General features: G+C 45.8%; 3 protein-coding genes across 9 annotated transcripts in view; 2 read left to right on the forward strand and 1 right to left on the reverse strand.

The window, feature by feature from the left end:
- galnt14 (UDP-N-acetyl-alpha-D-galactosamine:polypeptide N-acetylgalactosaminyltransferase 14 (GalNAc-T14)) overlaps window positions 1-8,668 on the forward strand; it is a 45,315-nt gene extending 36,647 nt beyond the window's left edge. Inside the window, exons 7-16 of one of the 6 annotated variants that reach the window (XR_009128636.1) lie at window positions 1,421-1,508; window positions 1,592-1,676; window positions 2,249-2,352; window positions 3,861-3,987; window positions 4,117-4,209; window positions 4,884-4,967; window positions 5,434-5,578; window positions 5,834-6,038; window positions 7,552-8,047; window positions 8,279-8,668. Coding sequence is in view for 4 of the 6 variants with exons in the window: in XM_058065397.1 (XP_057921380.1) it covers window positions 1,421-1,508; window positions 1,592-1,676; window positions 2,249-2,352; window positions 3,861-3,987; window positions 4,117-4,209; window positions 4,884-4,967; window positions 5,434-5,578; window positions 5,834-6,038; window positions 7,552-7,667 (1,047 nt within the window). In the remaining 2 variants the exon portion in view is untranslated. Of the gene's footprint in view, window positions 1-1,420; window positions 1,509-1,591; window positions 1,677-2,248; window positions 2,353-3,860; window positions 3,988-4,063; window positions 4,210-4,883; window positions 4,968-5,433; window positions 5,579-5,833; window positions 6,039-7,551; window positions 8,248-8,278 lie in introns of those variants that run through there. The other 5 variants (XR_009128638.1, XM_058065397.1, XM_058065398.1 and 2 more) reach the window with 5 other exon arrangements.
- A 1,089-nt stretch (window positions 8,669-9,757) lies between these two features.
- LOC131122665 (phospholipase A and acyltransferase 2-like) lies at window positions 9,758-13,013 on the reverse strand. The gene is made up of 4 exons (XM_058065402.1): window positions 12,699-13,013; window positions 10,444-10,564; window positions 10,068-10,366; window positions 9,758-9,991 (listed from the first exon to the last, which is right to left on the reverse strand). The coding sequence occupies exons 1-4, from the start codon at window positions 12,714-12,716 to the stop codon at window positions 9,902-9,904; spliced, it is 528 nt and encodes a 175-aa protein (XP_057921385.1). The 5' UTR covers window positions 12,717-13,013; the 3' UTR covers window positions 9,758-9,901.
- On the forward strand, window positions 11,820-23,828 carry angel2 (angel homolog 2 (Drosophila)). Of its 2 annotated transcripts, XM_058065392.1 has the most exons (9): window positions 11,824-13,582; window positions 13,741-14,381; window positions 14,457-14,677; window positions 14,755-14,824; window positions 14,889-15,319; window positions 22,458-22,602; window positions 22,670-22,739; window positions 22,843-22,973; window positions 23,058-23,828. In XM_058065392.1, the coding sequence occupies exons 2-9, from the start codon at window positions 13,748-13,750 to the stop codon at window positions 23,222-23,224; spliced, it is 1,869 nt and encodes a 622-aa protein (XP_057921375.1). In that variant the 5' UTR covers window positions 11,824-13,582; window positions 13,741-13,747; the 3' UTR covers window positions 23,225-23,828. The 2 variants fall into 2 exon arrangements, with proteins under 2 accessions (XP_057921376.1, XP_057921375.1); XM_058065393.1 differs by lacking the exon at window positions 22,458-22,602 and having other exon boundaries at window positions 11,820-13,582; window positions 22,603-22,739.
- The last annotated feature ends 101 nt before the right edge of the window (window positions 23,829-23,929 follow it).

Consider the following 23,929-nt stretch of genomic DNA (forward strand, 5'->3'; position numbering starts at 1 on the left):
CAATTGGTCTCATCCTCATGGGACCCCCCCCCCCCCTTTTCTCATGCCCACTTTTATGGCAGCAAAAGCAAGCTTGTTTATTTATTAAGCACTTCAAAACATCTTTTTCAACGAAATTACACTCTTGTGCAAAATGCATCTCAGAGTAGATTATTAATAACAATTACAACAATTAATCATTTAATGTTGCATAAAATAATTGTTAAATACATATTATCTTTATGTCTAAAAATAATTTATATTTTCATGTTAATTTAATGTTACATAAAAAAAAATTATAAATTTTATCTTTATGTATAAATATTATGTATATTTTCATCATTTTTATTCATATATTACTTTATTAAAATTATTATTTATTACTTAATTATTAAATACATTTTGGTTCATGAATTTATTAACACTATTTATGCTTTCGTCATTTGTATTCATATTTTACTCATTTATTAATTTAATTGATTTAATAAATAATGAAAATATATAGGCTGCATTAATAATAATAACTAGGAATTTAACTACAAAAATGTATATTTTATAAAATATATTTATAATAATAATAAAATAAATAACAATTTCTAAACATTTGTAATTGTAAAAAAAAATGAGATGAAATATTGTTATTTCATTTTGGACTCCTTGTCTACGACTTAGCCGCCCACTTGTGAGTCCCCATCTTTGACTAGCGTGAAATATGACTTCCTTTCTGAGCTGGCTGTGGGCCACCAATTGTTGGCAGCGTCTCCAAGGAAAACAACGTTGACTCCATGGAACAATATGAGATGCGTGAGAAGGTCGGAATACGACAGGCGGTTCAAGTCTTATTGTTCCTTGGCAATGACAATGGAAGCTAAGCGTCACAATGATGTCCACCCAAGCGTCTTTCAAAGACCTTCCGTAACGTGGACCTACGCAGCCTGCATAACTTGGCTCTGATCCCCCCCCCCCCCGTCCGCCCCTCAGCTAATGGCCCAGAACCGGCCCACCTGCCGCCTAACGTCCCCGGCTGCTGCTTGACCACACTAATGGTGGCGCGCCCTGTCATTAAAGCTCCCGTTCCGGTCTGCGTTCATCCTGGTCAAACTGCAGCAAGTTGGCGTTTGGATCCTGGCCAGGCCGTCTTTATACGGCCGCTTTGGAGCCCCTTTAAAGGTTAAAGGCGGAGCTAAAGGCGGAGACGCGACACGGTTCAGACAAACTACGGCAGACTGGCTCACCTTTCATTCCACCTTTTTAACATGTGAAGGTCAAACTGAGGCAGGCCTCTCAAAGCTGTCAGACCCCCCCATTCTGTTGCCCCCCCCCCCCCCCCCCCACTCTGCCCACCCTCCCCCTTATTGGCCGTCGAATGTCTCTTCAAGTGTTTCGGTCGGCGTTAACATTTCAACTTCTGATCTATGTTGGTGTTTTTCTGTTCCTTCAGGACCCCACCCGCGTGGTCAGCCCCGTCATCGACATCATCAACATGGACACCTTCGCCTACGTGGCCGCCTCCGCCGACCTGCGAGGAGGTGACTGTCCCTGTTCCGTCCCGACCTGCGGACCTGGGCTCAGCGATGCGTTCAAACGTCTTTGTCCTATTTTTACCTCTCAGGATTCGATTGGAGCCTCCATTTTAAGTGGGAGGGGCTTTCGCCTGAGGAGAGAGCTCGTCGGACCGACCCCACGCAGCCAATCAAGTAAGCGTATTTCCAGCCGTTTATTTAGCCTTTTACACAGAAGCTGGTGCAGCTTTATGCTATCGTCTTTGCCGCTCTACTGTACGCTATACTCGCCCTAAAGCTGCCATATTCATATTCATATTCATACTGGCCCACCATTCTGTGTTGTTTATACAAAACAGCAACAGAAAATAAAGTGTGTGAAAAGGGCGGTTAGCATACAACCTGACATCGTCTTGAAGGATGACTGCCATGGCGCCCCCTAATGCCGTATATATCCATCTTCACCTAACGTGGTGGTGTTTTTACAACCCTCACACATGGACGGCTGGTGTGTGTGTGTGTGTGTGTGTGTGTGTGCGCGCTTGTTTTTGTTGACAGCGTGACAGTCAGTGTGTCACCTGCGAGGGCGGGGCTGAGTCATCACGCATGCGCACGTTCACGCCACTCGAGAGTGAGTGTTAGTGTCACGTGACCACGTCCACCCGTGCCATCGTGTTGCTAACATGTCGTCCTAGAAATGTCCCCAACTCCATGATGATGATGATGATGATGATGATGATGATGACGATGTTTGTCCCACCTGGCAGGACTCCCATCATCGCCGGCGGCCTCTTTGTGATTGACAGCTCATGGTTCGATCACCTGGGCAAGTACGACACGGCCATGGACATCTGGGGCGGGGAGAACTTTGGTGAGTCATGTGACTGACTGTCATCATACTATCCTAGTACATACTGTATGTACTATGTGGATCAATACTGTACATATATACATATACATACGTGTATCTATACTGTATATACATATACATATGTTTATCTATATTGTATATATTGTATATACTAGTACATACATATGTGTATCTATACTGTATATACTAGTACATACTTGTATCTATACTGTATATACTTGTACATACATACTTGTATCTATACTGTATATACTAGTACATACTTGTATCTATACTGTATATACTTGTACATACATACTTGTATCTATACTGTATATACTAGTACATACATACATGTATCTATACTGTATATACTAGCACATACATACTATGTGCATCTATACTGTATATACTAGTACATACATATGTGTATCTATACTGTATATACTCGTACATAGATATGTGTATCTATACTGTATATACTAGTACATACATATGTGTATCTATACTGTATATACTAGTACATACATATGTGTATCTATACTGTATATACTAGTACATACATATGTGTATCCATACTGTATATACGAGTACATACATATGTGTATCTATACTGTATATACTAGTACATACTTGTATATATACTGTATATACTAGTACATACATATGTGTATCTATACTGTATATACTAGTACATACTTGTATCTATACTGTACCTACTAGTACATACATACGTGTATCTATACTGTATATACTAGTACATACATATGTGTATCTATACTGTATATACTAGTACATACATATGTGTATCTATACTGTATATACTAGTACATACATATGTGTATCTATACTGTATATACTAGTACATGCATACGTGTATCTATACTGTATATACTAGTACATACATATGTGTATCTATACTGTATATACTAGTACATACATATGTGTATCTATACTGCATATACTAGTACATGCATACGTATGTGTATCTATACTGTATATACTAGTACATTCTTGTATCTATACTGTATATACTAGTACATACTTGTATCTATACTGTATATACTAGTACATACATACTTGTATCTATACTGTATATACTAGTACATACATATGTGTATCTATACTGTATATACTAGTACATAGTACATATGTGTATCTATACTGTATATACTAGTACATACATATGTGTATCTATACTGTATATACTAGTACATAGTACATACGTGTATCTATACTGTATATACTAGTACATACATATGTGTATCTATACTGTATATACTAGTACATACATATGTGTATCTATACTGTATATACTAGTACATAGTACATATGTGTATCTATATGTACTGTATATACTAGTACATAGTACATATGTGTATCTATATGTACTGTATATACTAGTACATAGTACATATGTGTATCTATATGTACTGTATATACTAGTACATAGTACATATGTGTATGTACGTATACTGTATAGTGTATAGTGTATATACGTACGTATACGTACGATGTGATCCATCCAGAGATCTCCTTCCGGGTGTGGCAGTGTGGAGGAAGTTTGGAGATCGTTCCGTGTAGTCGTGTGGGTCACGTCTTCCGGAAAAAACATCCGTACGTCTTCCCAGAAGGAAACGCCAACACTTACATCAGGTTCGTCTCTGACCTCTGACCTCTCACCCCAAGACCACAATTTGGCTACACTGCAGTTTTTCATTGTTACTGTTAGTTACTGCTGTGTGTGTGTGTGCATGTGTGTGTGTGTGCATGTGTGTGTGTCAGGAACACGCGTCGCACAGCCGAAGTTTGGATGGACGACTTTCGCCTCTTCTACTACTCGGCTCGGCCTGCAGCTCGAGGAAAATCCTACGGAGAGTAAGAACACGCTGAGGTCTTGGATCCAGGTCTTCCAGACCAAGTTTGTAGAGGCAGATCTGAAGTCCACAGTCTTAGAACCCTAAGAACAAAGTCCTTTAATCCAGATCCTTAGAGCTAAGTCATTCATCCAAAATCCTGAGATCTAAGTTGGTCCAGATCCTTTTAAATACTTCATCAAATCCAAATACTTGGAACCTAGTCCTTAATTCCAAACATCTCTAGAACCAAGTTGTTAAATCCCAGTCTTAAGAACTTAGTCCCTTCAATCCAGATCCCAAGAACCATGTCCATCCAGATCCTAGTTCCTTAGATTCCTTAGTTCTTCATTTCAGATCCTTTGAACTAAGTCTAGAATCCATCTTAGAATGAAGTTCTAAATGTCAATCCCGGTGACGTTCCTGGGCATCATCACTGCCCCCCCCCCCCACCCCCCGACATCATCATCGCCCGTCTCCTTCTCGTGGTGGCTGTCCATCACGAGTCCAAAGGGTCCACTTAGTCCTTGTCATTTTTGGCCGCCTCAGGCCCCGCCCACATCCTCCTCAGCTGTCTTTAAATGTCAGCGTTTGTTTTTATCAGGCAGCAGCAGACGACACGCCGACATTTAAAGGCATCGCACGCCGCCATCTTGCCGACCGGGATGTCGCTCATCAAAGTCTTTCTGTCAGCAGCATCCGAGGACGCGTGGAGCTGCGACACAAGCTCAAGTGCAAGTCCTTCAAGTGGTACCTGGACCACGTCTACCCAGAACTCAAGTCAGTCCAAGTCTTGGCTACCGGTTGGCGGTTCGGATCAACAACGCATGCAGTGATCCGTTTATGTGTCACACACACACACACACACACCAGCATTAATCCCCACAATGGAATTAACAGGCGGGCTCTCGGGGGACGCCGACCCTCTAAACGGAGAATAACCTTTAACGGCTTATTAAAAGGCGGCGAGATAGCAGATTGAATTAATGCCCGAGGCCTTGAACGCCCCACTTGAACAGCAAAGTTTATCAGTGGAGAAAGTTTGAGCGTTTTTCTAGACCGCATCTGCATGGGCTTAATTAGCCCCCCCCCCCAACCCCCCACCCGCTAATCTCCTCATTAAGATGCTAACGTCCAGAAAGGCCGTGTGTGCTTTCACACGTGAACAGGTCAGATTCCATTCCTGGTCCAGAAGGGTCCACCTGATGTCCGTGTCTGTTACAGCCGTCTCTGCTTTCTCCTTCAGAGTCCCCGATGATTCCGACTCGCAGTCCGGGCTCATCCGACAGAGGCAGAACTGCTTGGAGTCCCGCAGGGTGGACGGCCAGGAGGTTCCGGTGCTGATGTTGGCGCCCTGCGTGGATCCAGACGGGGTCCACGCCCCCAAGCAGGTACGCTGGAGACACTTTCGTGGACAAAATGCACCGGAACCCTCGCGGGAAAAGCGTATGGCGTGAATGAGCACGGCGTGATCATCAATTAACACGAGGCGTCGCTTTGCTTAGCAGCGAGGAGATGAAACAGGAAGTGAAGATGTGATGGACCGTTATATAATCATTCTGTGTGTCGACATGCCAGGGCTACATTGTGGTGGTCTACCCTGGAGTGTATGTGTGTGTGAGTGTCTAAAGGTGTTCCTCCTGCAGGAGTGGATCTACACGCCAGGGCTACATTGTGGTGGTCTACCCTGGAGTGTGTGTATGTGCGTGTCTAAAGGTGTTCCTCCTGCAGGAGTGGATCTACACGCCAGGCCAGCAGATACGACAGCAACACCACTGCGTGTCCGTCACCACCACCTTCCCCGCCTCGCAACTGCTGCTGTTGCCCTGCAACATGGCCGACGGCAAGCAGGTCCACGCACACACACACACACACACACACACACACGTCAAGGCGACAGGTGTTGTGTGGCCATCACATATCGGATGACCTATAATTCATTCATGGAAATGTTCATTAATGGGAAAATTAATTTGTACAAAAAAGTCGTTATTTCCTCCCCCCCGCCCCACCGCCCCCGGCCCACACACACACACACACATATACAGGGCATGGATGGGGTTGTTGGCCGCTTTCTCGGACCACACACACACCCACACTTACCTGACCAGTGGGCACCTTGACGGCGTCCCAGAAGCCCCTGCAGCAGAAACCAATCTGACAAGTCATAAATCACCTGAGAAAGGGGTGGAGGGAGCGGGGGCTCAGTTGCATGAAGTATTGCGGGGGGGTGCAGGGGGAGGGGGGGGCAAGTCACTGTCAAGAGGCAGGCAGCTGAAAATGAGCTCATTACACCTCAGCAACTGTTCACTGTGTGTCTGCTAATCCTGGCTGACTTCTTCATTCCAATGTGCGGGAAAAGATCACATGTGTGTGTTTGTGTGTGTTTGTACTGTGTGTGTGTTTGTACTATGTGTGTGTGTGTGTGTGTGTGTGTGTGTGTGTGTGTGTGTGTGAAAGCTCTGCATCATTTGATCCGTGACTCAGTCTTTGACGTGTGAGAAGGACGGCGATCCACAGAGGAAGACAACATGTCAGCGCCAACAACAAAACAAGTGCAGACGCCGCCAACGTGCTCGCCACACACACACACACACACACACAACACACGTATACGGTATACGATATACGATATACGGTATAGTCATGCGTCGCTGTCATCCTCCACTAGAGGCCCAACCGGTGTCAGACAACACAAGAAACACTTTTCCCTCCTGATGTGTCTGAAGTTAGTTGATTGTTAGGTGGTCATGCTGCTTATCTCCACTAGAGGGAGCCATGTCTCACAGCCACAAATAGGCAAATATGGCCACCTAAACACGTGAAGATGATATTTTAGTATTTAAGCCACAGCCACGTCCGTTGAATTGATTCACTTTTCATTATCTCGCTGTCTTGTTCTTAATCGAAACGCTGCGAGGAGCGCTGTGTCAAACACGAGGCCCGAGCGACGTTCCCGACGTCGAGATACACGACAGCGATACGCTTGAAAGGCTTTGCAAAAAGAAACATGGGCGCCCGATGAGGAGATACACGCTTACACATGTTGTGTCACATGACTGCACAAATTTGTATGCTCTGATTCTGTTTGCTTTGTTTTCTTTTCTCTGGAACAACACGCACACGTACACACACACACACACACACACACACACACACAGCTGGATAAAAGCCTCCTTTCACGTCTGATCTGATCTGATGCTTTGTTTTCCAGCTATGAATAATGCACACACACACACACACACAGAGTGGGCCCTCCAACTTCCACTCGTAGTGAGCACGCCGCCATCTTGTGGTTACATTAGAGAATCACAGGCTTTGCTCCACCCTTTATTGACTTTCTTTATTTCCTGTGTGCCGTCAGCGCTGGCAGAAGTCGGGCACTCACCTGGAGCACCAGACGTCTCGCTTTTGCCTGGACTCGGCCATGGCGCTGGACGGGCTGGACTCGTCCCGCATGCTGGTCATCAGCCCGTGTGAGCAGAGCGCCGCCACGCAGAGGTGGGACGTGCCCTTCTCCTGACCCTCCAACCCACCCGTGACCTCTGACCTCGGAGACACCAGCTGCTGAGCATCTGGTGAGGAGGCCAGCGGGTTGTTTGGGTCCTGAACCTAAAGTGCACCTTAAGGCCGGCCGCCCTGTTGGAGTCTTTTGTAACGAGCACGAGGCGCTAAGCGGGCTATATTTACAACGAGGACGTTTTGATACGAAAAGGTCTTTCACGTATGGAAAGGTGGGACGACATCATCACTTCCTTTGCATCACAGTGACAGTAGGACAGCTCCTCCAGCGCCGCGCTGCACAGCATGATGATGTCGGGAACAGGAAGTGAGCTGATGAAGCACTTCCTGCGTGGGCGGTGAGGTCATACACCCTCGACACTGTGCATGTTTACGCCACGCTTCCACCACGCTTCATATTCTTCACATGGTCCTTCACGTGTAGCATCCAGGCTTTTATTGTGTTGACAGGAAGTGACTTGCAAGTGTTGTCTTGTTTGTTTGCTTCTGTTCTCAATAAAGTTTTATAACAACTGCTGACTTGTTTTCTGGAGTCTTTGCTTATGTTGTGTTAATTTACTCAACTGCAGAGAGTACCAAGTCAGAGGGGCTCGTGGAACTGGTTCGGGACAAGGACAAGGACCTCCCCCAAGGCCCACCAATCCAACACAGGAAAAACAAGACATGTACCGATCCGACCCTGTAGGAGGCAGTCTTGATTACATCACTGGGGTCAACTGCAGCAGGTTGGACCTCACAGCGTCACCTGCTGGACCTGATGCATGGTGCAACCACGGTGTCCGTCCATCCATCCATCCATCCATCCATCCATCCCTTTTCTTTTTCTATTGCGCTGACCCTCGCCAGGGTATGCTGGAGTCTAGCAACCACAACATCCAACCGTCCGTCCCTTTTCTATAGCGCTGACCCTTCGCCAGGGTCGCGGTATGCTGGAGCCTAGCAACCATAACATCATCCATCCTTCCTTCCTCCCATTCATTCATCCATCCATCCATCCATCCTTCCAACCTTCCATCCATCCTTCCTTCCATCCATCCATCCTTCCTCCCATTCATCCATCCTTCCTTCCATCCATCCATCCCTTTTCTATAGCGCTGACCCTCACCACGGTCATCCTTCCTTCCTCCCATTCATTCATCCATCCTTCCTTCCATCCATCCTTCCAACCTTCCATCCATCCTTCCAACCATCCTTCCTTCCTTCCATCCATCCATCCTTCCAACCTTCCATCCATCCTTCCAACCATCCTTCCTTCCATCCATCCATCCATCCATCCTTCCTCCCATTCATCCATCCTTCCTTCCATCCATCCATCCATCCCTTTTCTGTAGCGCTGACCCCCACCAGGGTCATCCTTCCTTCCTCCCATTCATTCATCCATCCTTCCTTCCATCCAGCCATCCATCCATCCTTCCAACCTTCCATCCATCCTTCCAACCATCCTTCCTTCCTTCCATCCATCCTTCCATCCATCCTTCCAACCATCCTTCCTTCCATCCATCCATCCTTCCTCCCATTGATCCATCCTTCCTTCCATCCATCCATCCATCCCTTTTCTATAGCGCTGACCCTCACCAGGGTCATCCTTCCTTCCTCCCATTCATTCATCCATCCTTCCTTCCATCCAGCCATCCATCCTTCCAACCATTCATCCTTCCATCCATCCATCCTTCCAACCTTCCATCCATCCTTCCAACCTTCCATCCATCCTTCCAATCATCCTTCCTTCCATCCATCCTTCCTCCCATTCATCCATCCATCCTTCCATCCATCCATCCATCCATCCATCCTTCCTCCCATTCATCCATCCTTCCTTCCATCCATTCATCCATCCATCCATCCCTTTTCTATAGCACTATGGCCTAGCAACCACAACACTTCAAATCAGTTCCTCCATTTGCACCTTTATCTGGATCTGCACCAAAATGTCATTCTGTGGCTCTGTAAAGAATTTTTGTAGTCGTCAGCTTATAGACGAAATGATGACCTTTGTACGCACGCGTTCCTAATGAAGTGGCCACTGGGTTTTATGACAAAAACCACGTATGTTTATTATTATTATTCATGATTTTATTATTGTATTCATTGAAAACTAAACACATTGATGGGCGAGTTCAGAGCAACACAAAAGTCAGTGATGATGATGATGATGATGAGGTCCACTAAGAGATGTGTGTGTGTGAGACCAGAAGTCAGTCTTTACAGCTTTCTTTGACATCCACGTAGTTCTGGAAGGTGGCTGTGGCTTCTTCATTCTCCACATTTTTGGCCATGGTGGGAATCTGGAGGAGGAGCATCCGGGTTTAGAGGCGATCGCTGATCTTTCCAAGGTTGACGAAGAAGACGACGACGACGTACCTGGTTGCACACGGACTTTCCGAAGCGAACAAAGGTGGCAAAGTGTTCGCAGTTGAGTGTGAAGAGATTGTAGGTGAGCTCCTTGCCCTCCAGGGCCTCGCAGCGCCGTCTCATGTCCTCCAGGGAAGACGGCGTGAAGGCGTGCCGGTTGTTGCAGATCAGGATGTGAGCACCTTCGGGGACGTTGACCTCACCCAGCGGCACGCTGCAGATCTTGGTGGCTCCCAGCAGGAGGTCGCCGCAGATGGGAAACAGGTTTTGCAGGGAGGTGCGGACGTTTCTCATGATGGTGCTCTCCTCTGCAGAAACACACAGGAAGTCTCCAGTAGCGGCGCTCAGAGAATGACTGACCACCGATCGCGTCGCGCAGCCCCACCTGCGACTGCAAAGTGGATCACATGGCCGACTGTGTGGTACACGCCCCAGTGAGAGTAGCCGATGGGGTACGAGAACTCGATCAGGTCTCCGAATTTGGCCTTGGACACGATCTCCTCGATCTGTGCTTAGACACAAACACGTGGTCGTAAATCACACTCAAACCTGAGTCTTCATGAAAAATTCATGAGTCAGTCAGACTTGAGTCTTCAAGGAGCACTCATGAGTCAGTCAAACCCGAGTCTTCATGGAGAATTCATGAGTCAGTCAGACTTGAGTCTTCATGGAGTACTCATGAGTCAGTCAGACTTGGTCTTCATGGAGCACTCATGAGTGACTCAAACCTGAGTCTTCATGAAAAATTCATGAGTCAGTCAGACTTGAGTCTTCAAGGAGCACTCATGAGTCAGTCAGACTTGGTCTTCATGGAGCACTCATGAGTGACTCAAACCTGAGTCTTCATGAAAAATTCATGAGTCAGTCAGACTTGAGTCTTCAAGGAGCACTCATGAGTCAGTCAGACTTGGTCTTCATGGAGCACTCATGAGTGACTCAAACCTGAGTCTTCATGAAAAATTCATGAGTCAGTCAGACTTGAGTCTTCAAGGAGCACTCATGAGTCAGTCAAACCCGAGTCTTCATGGAGTACTCATGAGTCAGTCAAACTTGAGTCTTCATGGAGCACTCATGAGTCAGTCAGACTTGGTCTTCATGGAGCACTCATGAGTGACTCAAACCTGAGTCTTCGTGGAGCACTCATGAGTCAGTCAGACTTGAGTCTTCATGGAGTACTCATGAGTCAGTCAAACCTGAGTCTTCATGGATAATTCATGAGTCAGTCAGACTTGAGTCTTCAAGGAGCACTCATGAGTCAGTCAAACCTGAGTCTTCATGGATAATTCATGAGTCAGTCAGACTTGGTCTTCATGGAGCACTCATGAGTCAGTCAAACCTGAGTCTTCATGGATAATTCATGAGTCAGTCAGACTTGGTCTTCATGGAGCACTCATGAGTCAGTCAAACCTGAGTCTTCATGGAGTACTCATGAGTCAGTCAAACCCGAGTCTTCATGGAGTACTCATGAGTCAGTCAACCTGAGTCTTCATGGATAATTCATGAGTCAGTCAGACTTGGTCTTCATGGAGCACTCATGAGTCAGTCAAACCTGAGTTTTCATGGAGTACTCATGAGTCAGTCAAACCCGAGTCTTCATGAAAAATTCATGTGTCAGTCAGACTTGAGTCTTCAAGGAGCACTCATGAGTCAGTCAAACCTGAGTCTTCATGGAGAATTCATGAGTCAGTCAGACTTGAGTCTTCAAGGAGCACTCATGAGTCAGTCAAACCTGAGTCTTCATGGAGTACTCATGAGTCAGTCAAACCTGAGTCTTCATGGATAATTCATGAGTCAGTCAGACTTGGTCTTCATGGAGCACTCATGAGTCAGTCAAACCTGAGTCTTCATGGAGAATTCATGAGTCAGTCAGACTTGAGTCTTCATGGAGCACTCATGAGTCAGTCAAACCTGAGTCTTCATGGAGCACTCATGAGTCAGTCAGACTTGTTCTTCATGGAGCACTCATGAGTCAGTCAAACCTGAGTCTTCAAGGAGCACTCATGAGTCAGTCAAACCTGAGTCTTCATGGAGCACTCATGAGTCAGTCAAACCTGAATCTTCATGAAAAATTCATGAGTCAGTCAGACTTGAGTCTTCATGGAGCACTCGCCGGCTGGCTTTTTGGTGACTTGAATGCACGTTGTGTCATATTTGTATGGATGATAAATGTGTGTGAGGTGTGTTTGAGGTGTGTTCACACGGCAACACGCCAACACAGTCGTTGTGTGCTCAAGCAGGTTGGACTACATTACTCACACGTCCTAGCAGGTTGTGTCCATCTATAAACAAACTCATATTTTCTCTGTTGTAGGAGATAAACGACACATCCTGTTGTTGATGTGTTACTTATCATTGCCATCCCATAATAAGTCCAACAGGGCACATTAGGATGCATAAGCACACTATTTTTCTATCCAGTATGAAGCTTATTATTACATAACACATATTAAACATGGGAAATAAGATCACCCTGCACCCAGTCATACAATAAGATAAGTTCTGCTTGTACATTTCTACTTATTCACTATGTTGCTGTCATGTGTACTTTACATGATGTATATCTTTTTAACATATCATTACATATAATGCTATTTGTGCATGTTTGAAAATGATATTAATAATGATATTCATGCTTCCTACCTGCGCCTCTCGGTTCATGGCGGGTTCCTCTGACTGGGTGGTGCTAAGGTGTGTGTTTACTTAAAGCAGGTTTCTCTTTGAGAAGTCATTTCTGCATGACGTAGAATCACACACGTTCCCTGAATCTGAGCCCGTTATGAAAATAATCCTCATTCAAAAGCGATATGAACATACACTTACCTATATACATTTGGGATATACACATAACACCAATGTATAAAATCAAACACATAATTATTAAACAAGGTGCACTTGTAATTGTTGAGCGCTAATTGTTTTTCATTTTTATTCACGTACCCCATGACAAATGGTGTAACCCTGGGGGTACGCGTACCCAACTTGGGGAACTTAGCTCCTAAATCATAAAGCCTAATTGAAGAAAAAAACGACATGATTGTAGTCAATTTACGGCTCTTGTACGTAGGTGTCAACATGCTTAGCAACTGAACAAACTACAAGTCCCAACCAAGCAGCAGGAAGCGGCGGCTGTTTTTGATGCGTTTAGGAACATTCAGTTAAAATATGTTTCAGATCGTAACGCGAAGCTAATGTGCTATGTATTAAATTGCAATCAATTTCCAGTATGTGTATTCCATGAGAGGATTAAACTAGTAAAAATGCGATCATTTTATTTGCAAACATTAAGCCGAAAGAAAACGTAAGTCAGTGGATATCAAAAACTCCTCAGTTATGAATGCGTTATTAGAGCTGACGACTCTTGTTTACGTCACCAATGACGTCTAATGTTAAGGACAGTCAGTGGCTGGTGGGACCGTCAATGGAACCTTTGTTTTTCGGCTCATAACTGTACATAATAATATACATAATAGAAGTTTAAGGTGCGCTTTTGTGACCGACAATGACTGCTGAAGTGCCCGTGACAAGTGAGTGTTAGTTAGAACGAAAATAAACAATTTTAGCAACAACTTTAGCCTCCTATACTGTATAGCTTTTCTTGAGGGCTAGCCTGCATGTCCAAAATAAGGACTGCGTGTGTATTTGTGGACATCGTGTTTCCATGCTTCCATTGTTCTTCTTCCAGCTACCTCATGTTTATTCGCCAGATGAGCTGCGTCCCTCCCCACCACCTCGCCGCCTGCAGGCTCCGGTGCACCCGCACTCTTCCTCCATGGTCGCAGGGATCTCCTCCTTCGCTCCCCTTCTCCCTGGCTCCTGCACCCCGTCACATCATCTCCACTAGGACGAGTCAGCGCTGGTTTTCTACTTCTGCTGGTCTCTTGATGGAACGTGGAGGCAGCGAGCCTCCGTACAAGCGGAGGAGGAGTCCAGAGGAGGAAACATCCAAAGACAGGGATACGAACAGAGGAGGAGCCAGGAGCCATCATCATCATCATGTCCATGGACGTGGACAAGGTTGGAGTGGAGAAGGCAGCAGCAGCAAGTACAAGGAGAGGACTAGAAGTGAAACTCGAGATAAAGATGGTGGCAGGCGTGCACAGACTGAAAGCGCCCGGTCCAAAGCTGACGCGGGACCACACAGGACGAGTGCAGACGAGCAACGTTCTCACGGCTGGAATGGGAGAGCGGCAAAGGAGGTGTCGAGAGACAGGAGGAACCATGGAGCCTGGCCTCAGCCTGGCATCTCCTCAAAGATGCAGGAAGCAGCCAGCGAGCCCTGTCCGCCAGGGACTGAGTTTGCCATCAGACGAGCTCCACTGGAAGGTCAGCATGTTTACGTCATCGTCAGCGTCATTGTTATGATTATGATTATGACTTGACTTGAAACTGCTCTTTCAGTCCTCCACAGGCGATGGGAGCCCTCGCCAGCCTGCAGCATCAAGCCGGCGCCACCAGGCGGCAGCAGAGTGCTTGATTTCTCAGTGATGTCCTACAACATCCTGTCCCAAGATCTGCTGGAGGACAACCTCTACCTGTACCGGCACTGCCCCCCTCAGGTCCTGGCCTGGACGCACCGCCTGCCCAACCTGCTGGCCGAGATCCAGAAGTACGACGCGGATGTGAGGCAGCGACACGGCACGGCAGGCAGTTTTTACCTTCCACTCATGACCTCTGACCTCCTGGCTTTTTCTCTCAGGTCCTGTGCCTTCAGGAGGTGCAGGAGGACCACTTTGAAAAACAGATCAGACCCGCTCTTGAAGCTCGAGGTAGAAGCGAGTGATAGTGGTTTTGCTTTTATTGTGAAAGGATGAGCTTTATTTTGTATTTCAGGCTACCACTGTGAGTACAAGAAGCGAACCGGGCAGAAACCCGACGGATGCGCCATTGTCTTCAAAACCTCACGCCTGTCGCTCCTCTCTTCCAATCCCATCGAGTTCTTCCGGCGGGGCGACGCCCTCCTGGACCGGGACAACGTGGGATTGGTGCTCCTGCTGCGGCCCAACCACGCCACGGGACGCTCTGACTCGTCCAACGTCCTCTGCGTGGCCAACACCCACCTGCTGTACAACCCCCGCCGAGGGGATGTCAAACTGGCCCAGCTGGCCATCCTATTGGCCGAGATCGGACGCTTGTCCCGCCTCCCGGACGGCCCCAGCCATCCGGTGGTCCTGTGTGGGGATTTTAACTGCACCCCCTGGAGTCCGCTCTTGAACTTGGTGACACGTGGCTGCCTGGAATTCCACGGACTTCCCATCAGCATGGTGAGACCAGCCATCCTTGTTCTGATTGGTCGCTGCCAAATAATAGTACACCTAATTACTGCGATTGTGGGAGTACGGTACGCTTCCGAATACCTTCACACCTCTTACAATGTTTGAATGGCTCATAAAAACACAATTGACATGTGGATGCTAGCTGCTTGGCTAAGAATAGACCAGGTTTAAGATGCCCCCATTCTTACGTTCATTCATTCGGCCAGCAGGGGGCAACATAGTAGTGGTTAGGATGGATGGATGGATGGATGGATGGAATTAGTGCGCTTGTGTTCATAAGGATGGATGGATGGATGGATGGAATTAGTGCGCTTGTGTTCATAAGGATGGATGGATGGATGGATGGATGGATGGAATTAGTGCGCTTGTGTTCATAAGGATGGATGGATGGATGGATGGAATTAGTGCGCTTGTGTTCATAAGGATGGATGGATGGATGGATGGATGGAATTAGTGCGCTTTTGTTCATAAGGATGGATGGATGGAATTAGTGCGCTTGTGTTCATAAGGATGGATGGATGGATGGAATTTGTGCGCTTGTGTTCATAAGGATGGATGGATGGATGGATGGAATTAGTGCGCTTGTGTTCATAAGGATGGATGGATGGATGGATGGATGGATGGAATTAGTGCGCTTGTGTTCATAAGGATGGATGGATGGATGGATGGAATTAGTGCGCTTGTGTTCATAAGGATGGATGGATGGAATTAGTGTGCTTGTGTTCATAAGGATGGATGGAATTAGTGCGCTTGTGTTCATAAGGATGGATGGATGGATGGAATTAGTGCGCTTCTGTTCATAAGGATGGATGGATGGATGGATGGATGGAATTAGTGCGCTTGTGTTCATAAGGATGGATGGATGGATGGAATTAGTGCGCTTGTGTTCATAAGGATGGATGGATGGATGGATGGAATTAGTGTGCTTGTGTTCATAAGGATGGATGGAATTAGTGCGCTTGTGTTCATAAGGATGGATGGATGGATGGATGGATGGAATTAGTGCGCTTTTGTTCATAAGGATGGATGGATGGATGGAATTAGTGCGCTTGTGTTCATAAGGATGGATGGATGGATGGAATTAGTGCGCTTGTGTTCATAAGGATGGATGGATGGATGGATGGAATTAGTGCGCTTGTGTTCATAAGGATGGATGGATGGATGGATGGATGGAATTAGTGCGCTTGTGTTCATAAGGATGGATGGATGGATGGATGGATGGAATTAGTGCGCTTGTGTTCATAAGGATGGATGGATGGATGGAATTAGTGCGCTTGTGTTCATAAGGATGGATGGATGGATGGATGGAATTAGTGCGCTTGTGTTCATAAGGATGGATGGATGGATGGATGGATGGAATTAGTGCGCTTGTGTTCATAAGGATGGATGGATGGATGGATGGATGGAATTAGTGCGCTTGTGTTCATAAGGATGGATGGATGGATGGAATTAGTGCGCTTCTGTTCATAAGGATGGATGGATGGATGGATGGAATTAGTGCGCTTGTGTTCATAAGGATGGATGGATGGATGGAATTAGTGCGCTTGTGTTCATAAGGATGGATGGATGGATGGATGGAATTAGTGTGCTTGTGTTCATAAGGATGGATGGAATTAGTGCGCTTGTGTTCATAAGGATGGATGGATGGATGGATGGATGGATGGAATTAGTGCGCTTTTGTTCATAAGGATGGATGGATGGATGGAATTAGTGCGCTTGTGTTCATAAGGATGGATGGATGGATGGAATTAGTGCGCTTGTGTTCATAAGGATGGATGGATGGATGGATGGAATTAGTGCGCTTGTGTTCATAAGGATGGATGGATGGATGGATGGATGGAATTAGTGCGCTTGTGTTCATAAGGATGGATGGATGGATGGATGGATGGAATTAGTGCGCTTTTGTTCATAAGGATGGATGGATGGATGGAATTAGTGCGCTTGTGTTCATAAGGATGGATGGATGGATGGAATTAGTGCGCTTGTGTTCATAAGGATGGATGGATGGATGGATGGAATTAGTGCGCTTGTGTTCATAAGGATGGATGGATGGATGGATGGAATTAGTGCGCTTGTGTTCATAAGGATGGATGGATGGATGGATGGATGGATGGAATTAGTGCGCTTGTGTTCATAAGGATGGATGGATGGAATTAGTGCGCTTGTGTTCATAAGGATGGATGGATGGAATTAGTGTGCTTGTGTTCATAAGGATGGATGGAATTAGTGCGCTTGTGTTCATAAGGATGGATGGATGGATGGAATTAGTGCGCTTCTGTTCATAAGGATGGATGGATGGATGGATGGAATTAGTGCGCTTGTGTTCATAAGGATGGATGGATGGATGGAATTAGTGCGCTTGTGTTCATAAGGATGGATGGATGGATGGATGGAATTAGTGTGCTTGTGTTCATAAGGATGGATGGAATTAGTGCGCTTGTGTTCATAAGGATGGATGGATGGATGGATGGATGGAATTAGTGCGCTTGTGTTCATAAGGATGGATGGATGGATGGAATTAGTGCGCTTGTGTTCATAAGGATGGATGGATGGATGGAATTAGTGCGCTTGTGTTCATAAGGATGGATGGATAGATGGATGGAATTAGTGCGCTTGTGTTCATAAGGATGGATGGATGGATGGATGGATGGATGGAATTAGTGCGCTTGTGTTCATAAGGATGGATGGATGGATGGATGGAATTAGTGCGCTTGTGTTCATAAGGATGGATGGATGGATGGATGGATGGATGGAATTAGTGCGCTTGTGTTCATAAGGATGGATGGATGGATGGATGGATGGATGGATGGAATTAGTGCGCTTGTGTTCATAAGGATGGATGGATGGATGGATGGATGGATGGATGGATGGAATTAGTGCGCTTGTGTTCATAAGGATGGATGGATGGATGGATGGATGGAATTAGTGCGCTTTTGTTCATAAGGATGGATGGATGGATGGAATTAGTGCGCTTGTGTTCATAAGGATGGATGGATGGATGGAATTAGTGCGCTTGTGTTCATAAGGATGGATGGATGGAATTAGTGCGCTTGTGTTCATAAGGATGGATGGATGGATGGAATTAGTGCACTTGTGTTCATAAGGATGGATGGATGGATGGAATTAGTGCGCTTGTGTTCATAAGGATGGATGGATGGATGGATGGAATTAGTGCGCTTGTGTTCATAAGGATAGATGGCTGGAATTAGTGCGCTTGTGTTCATAAGGATGGATGGATGGATGGATGGATGGAATTAGTGCGCTTGTGTTCATAAGGATAGATGGATGGAATTAGTGCGCTTGTGTTCATAAGGATGGATGGATGGATGGATGGATGGAATTAGTGCGCTTGTGTTCATAAGGATGGATGGATGGATGGATGGAATTAGTGCGCTTTTGTTCATAAGGATGGATGGATGGATGGAATTAGTGCGCTTGTGTTCATAAGGATGGATGGATGGAATTAGTGCGCTTGTGTTCATAAGGATGGATGGATGGATGGAATTAGTGCGCTTTTGTTCATAAGGATGGATGGATGGATGGAATTAGTGCGCTTGTGTTCATAAGGATGGATGGATGGAATTAGTGCGCTTGTGTTCATAAGGATGGATGGATGGATGGAATTAGTGCGCTTGTGTTCATAAGGATGGATGGATGGATGGAATTAGTGCGCTTGTGTTCATAAGGATGGATGGATGGATGGATGGATGGATGGATGGATGGATGGAATTAGTGCGCTTGTGTTCATAAGGATGGATGGATGGATGGATGGATGGAATTAGTGCGCTTGTGTTCATAAGGATGGATGGATGGATGGAATTAGTGTGCTTGTGTTCATAAGGATGGATGGATGGATGGATGGATGGAATTAGTGCGCTTGTGTTCATAAGGATGGATGGATGGATGGAATTAGTGCGCTTGTGTTCATAAGGATGGATGGATGGATGGATGGATGGATGGAATTAGTGCGCTTGTGTTCATAAGGATGGATGGATGGATGGAATTAGTGCGCTTGTGTTCATAAGGATGGATGGATGGATGGAATTAGTGCGCTTGTGTTCATAAGGATGGATGGATGGATGGAATTAGTGCGCTTGTGTTCATAAGGATGGATGGATGGATGGATGGATGGATGGAATTAGTGCGCTTGTGTTCATAAGGATGGATGGATGGAATTAGTGCGCTTGTGTTCATAAGGATGGATGGATGGATGGAATTAGTGCGCTTGTGTTCATAAGGATGGATGGATGGATGGAATTAGTGCGCTTGTGTTCATAAGGATGGATGGATGGATGGAATTAGTGCGCTTGTGTTCATAAGGATGGATGGATGGATGGATGGATGGAATTAGTGCGCTTTTGTTCATAAGGATGGATGGATGGATGGAATTAGTGCGCTTCTGTTCATAAGGATGGATGGATGGATGGATGGATGGAATTAGTGCGCTTCTGTTCATAAGGATGGATGGATGGATGGATGGATGGAATTAGTGCGCTTTTGTTCATAAGGATGGATGGATGGATGGAATTAGTGCGCTTGTGTTCATAAGGATGGATGGATGGATGGAATTAGTGCGCTTGTGTTCATAAGGATGGATGGATGGATGGATGGATGGAATTAGTGCGCTTGTGTTCATAAGGATGGATGGATGGATGGAATTAGTGCGCTTGTGTTCATAAGGATGGATGGATGGATGGAATTAGTGCGCTTGTGTTCATAAGGATGGATGGATGGATGGATGGATGGATGGAATTAGTGCGCTTGTGTTCATAAGGATGGATGGATGGATGGAATTAGTGCGCTTGTGTTCATAAGGATGGATGGATGGATGGAATTAGTGCGCTTGTGTTCATAAGGATGGATGGATGGATGGAATTAGTGCGCTTGTGTTCATAAGGATGGATGGATGGATGGAATTAGTGCGCTTGTGTTCATAAGGATGGATGGATGGATGGATGGATGGAATTAGTGCGCTTTTGTTCATAAGGATGGATGGATGGATGGATGGATGGATGGATGGAATTAGTGCGCTTCTGTTCATAAGGATGGATGGATGGATGGATGGATGGAATTAGTGCGCTTTTGTTCATAAGGATGGATGGATGGATGGAATTAGTGCGCTTGTGTTCATAAGGATGGATGGATGGATGGATGGATGGAATTAGTGCGCTTGTGTTCATAAGGATGGATGGATGGATGGATGGAATTAGTGCGCTTGTGTTCATAAGGATGGATGGATGGATGGAATTAGTGCACTTGTGTTCATAAGGATGGATGGATGGATGGATGGATGGAATTAGTGCGCTTGTGTTCATAAGGATGGATGGATGGATGGATGGAATTAGTGCGCTTGTGTTCATAAGGATGGATGGATGGATGGAATTAGTGCGCTTGTGTTCATAAGGATGGATGGATGGATGGAATTAGTGCGCTTCTGTTCATAAGGATGGATGGATGGATGGATGGAATTAGTGCGCTTGTGTTCATAAGGATGGATGGATGGATGGATGGAATTAGTGCGCTTGTGTTCATAAGGATGGATGGATGGAATTAGTGCGCTTGTGTTCATAAGGATGGATGGATGGAATTAGTGCGCTTGTGTTCATAAGGATGGATGGATGGATGGATGGATGGATGGATGGAATTAGTGCGCCTTTGTTCATAAGGATGGATGGATGGATGGATGGATGGATGTAATTAGTGCGCTTGTGTTCATAAGGGTGGATGGATGGATGGATGGAATTAGTGCGCTTGTGTTCATAAGGATGGATGGATGGATGGATGGATGGATGGAATTAGTGCGCTTGTGTTCATAAGGATGGATGGATGGATGGATGGAATTAGTGCGCTTGTGTTCATAAGGATGGATGGATGGATGGATGGAATTAGTGCGCTTTTGTTCATAAGGATGGATGGATGGATGGAATTAGTGCGCTTGTGTTCATAAGGATGGATGGATGGATGGAATTAGTGCGCTTGTGTTCATAAGGATGGATGGATGGATGGAATTAGTGCGCTTGTGTTCATAAGGATGGATGGATGGATGGAATTAGTGCGCTTGTGTTCATAAGGATGGATGGATGGATGGAATTAGTGCGCTTGTGTTCATAAGGATGGATGGATGGATGGATGGAATTAGTGCGCTTGTGTTCATAAGGATGGATGGATGGATGGATGGAATTAGTGCGCTTGTGTTCATAAGGATGGATGGATGGATGGATGGAATTAGTGCGCTTGTGTTCATAAGGATGGATGGATGGATGGAATTAGTGTGCTTGTGTTCATAAGGATGGATGGAATTAGTGCGCTTGTGTTCATAAGGATGGATGGATGGATGGAATTAGTGCGCTTCTGTTCATAAGGATGGATGGATGGATGGATGGATGGAATTAGTGCGCTTGTGTTCATAAGGATGGATGGATGGATGGAATTAGTGCGCTTGTGTTCATAAGGATGGATGGATGGAATTAGTGCGCTTGTGTTCATAAGGATGGATGGATGGATGGAATTAGTGCGCTTGTGTTCATAAGGATGGATGGATGGAATTAGTGTGCTTGTGTTCATAAGGATGGATGGATGGATGGATGGAATTAGTGCGCTTGTGTTCATAAGGATGGATGGATGGATGGATGGAATTAGTGCGCTTGTGTTCATAAGGATGGATGGATGGATGGAATTACTGCGCTTCTGTTCATAAGGATGGATGGAATTAGTGCGCTTGTGTTCATAAGGATGGATGGATGGATGGAATTAGTGCGCTTCTGTTCATAAGGATGGATGGATGGATGGAATTAGTGCGCTTGTGTTCATAAGGATGGATGGATGGATGGAATTAGTGCGCTTGTGTTCATAAGGATGGATGGAATTAGTGTGCTTGTGTTCATAAGGATGGATGGATGGATGGATGGAATTAGTGCGCTTGTGTTCATAAGGATGATTGGATGGATGGATGGAATTAGTGTGCTTGTGTTCTTACACTTTTTTGAGTGCCTAAGTGAGCTCGTCGAGAAGTACTGCAACATGCAGTACATGCATTAAAAAGGAAAGAAGAAGAAGAAGGTAAATACTGCAATTGTTATTTTGGACAGCACATTCTAGAACAAAATCCTGTGTGTGTGTGTGTCAGGTGTCAGGTCAGGAGTACTCAAGGGGTCAGCGTCTGCTGGAGACCCCCATCTGGTCTCCCAGTTTAGGAATCAACCAGCAGTGCCAGTACGAGGGCACCCGTCCCGCCGAGTCCTCGTCCTTATCCTCATCTTCCTGCACCACAGGTGACTCCAGAGTCCGCTGAGAGCAATGAGGATTGGAAAAACACTCGCCATGTTTTTATTTGTGCAGTAGAGCAACAAATCTCTCATCTGACCGTAGAAGATGAGGCTAACAGAGCTGCTGCTAACGCTTCCAAAAGGTTGGAACTCTCATTTGGCATCTTTAGATCGTCATCATCATCATCATCATCATCATCATCTGCCACGTGTGTTGTGTGTGTGTGTGTGTGTGTGTGTGTTTAGGTGGAGGATCGAGCACAGCCTGAACCTTTGCTCGTCCTATCAGCCTCGCCTGATGCCTGACGGGAGACCCGCCATCACCACCTGTCACTCACGCACGGCCATGATGGTGGACTACATCCTGTACACGCCCGGTACAAACAATTATTAATTCAAGATGGATATCCACCAACTGACGACCTGTCTCATTTTTTTGTTTTTTGTTTTTTTTAACAAAGGCTCCCTTCCTGGTGGGCGGGGCCTCCAGCTGCTGGGCAGGCTGTCCTTGGTCGGCCAGCCAGAGCTGCAGGAGGTCGGCGGCCTGCCCAATCAGCAACACTCGTCGGATCACCTTCCTCTGCTGGTTCGCTTCCGCTGGGTTGTCACGGAGACGGAAGACAGCTGATTATGACGGGAAACAAACCAAGGACCAAGTCAAGGTTTTTATTTTGTCCTTTTTTAGATGGAAGCATAAAGTTTGCTGCAGCCTCATCATGTGATACCTCCACCAAGGAAGCGTATTGGTCGCTGTTGTTAGTCGGCAGGCATCTTTGTGTCTCAGGAAGTTCAATTTGGGTTTCTTTTTTTGTTTTGTTTTACATTTGACTATTAAAGAGCGGGAGCGCATGAATTTTAATGGCGGTAATGGAGGTCCCAGCCAGACAACATGAAGGATGGCGTTTAGCCTTTGGATGTGGTCTGTGTAGCCGTTTTTATCTTTTCCCAAGCCAAGATGGCGGCGTTTCCTCGCCGACGTCCACTTTTGAAGCACGCATGACACGTGCACGTCAGTCAGGAAGTATGTTGGGATGCATCATGGGAAGAAAGGAGGAGTACATGGATGGCTGCACATTCAGCATTCACGGTCTTCCAAATTTGATGATTTTTGGTCTGGAAATGAAAATCCACGGAAAACACATCTCATTCCCCCTAAATCAGTAATCATCTCCAAGTATGAGATGATTGAAATAAAATGCACGGCGTCCACTTCCTCATTCCATTGTGTTTTTTCAAGAATGAACTCATGAATGATGGTTGATTGGTGGTTGGCTGTGGCCTATTATTAGTCCAGATACCTGCTCAGTTGATTGGCAGTTTTCAATTTCTCCAG

Source organism: Doryrhamphus excisus, chromosome 1 (genome assembly GCF_030265055.1).
Source record: "Doryrhamphus excisus isolate RoL2022-K1 chromosome 1, RoL_Dexc_1.0, whole genome shotgun sequence".
Lineage (NCBI taxonomy): Eukaryota > Metazoa > Chordata > Actinopteri > Syngnathiformes > Syngnathidae > Doryrhamphus > Doryrhamphus excisus.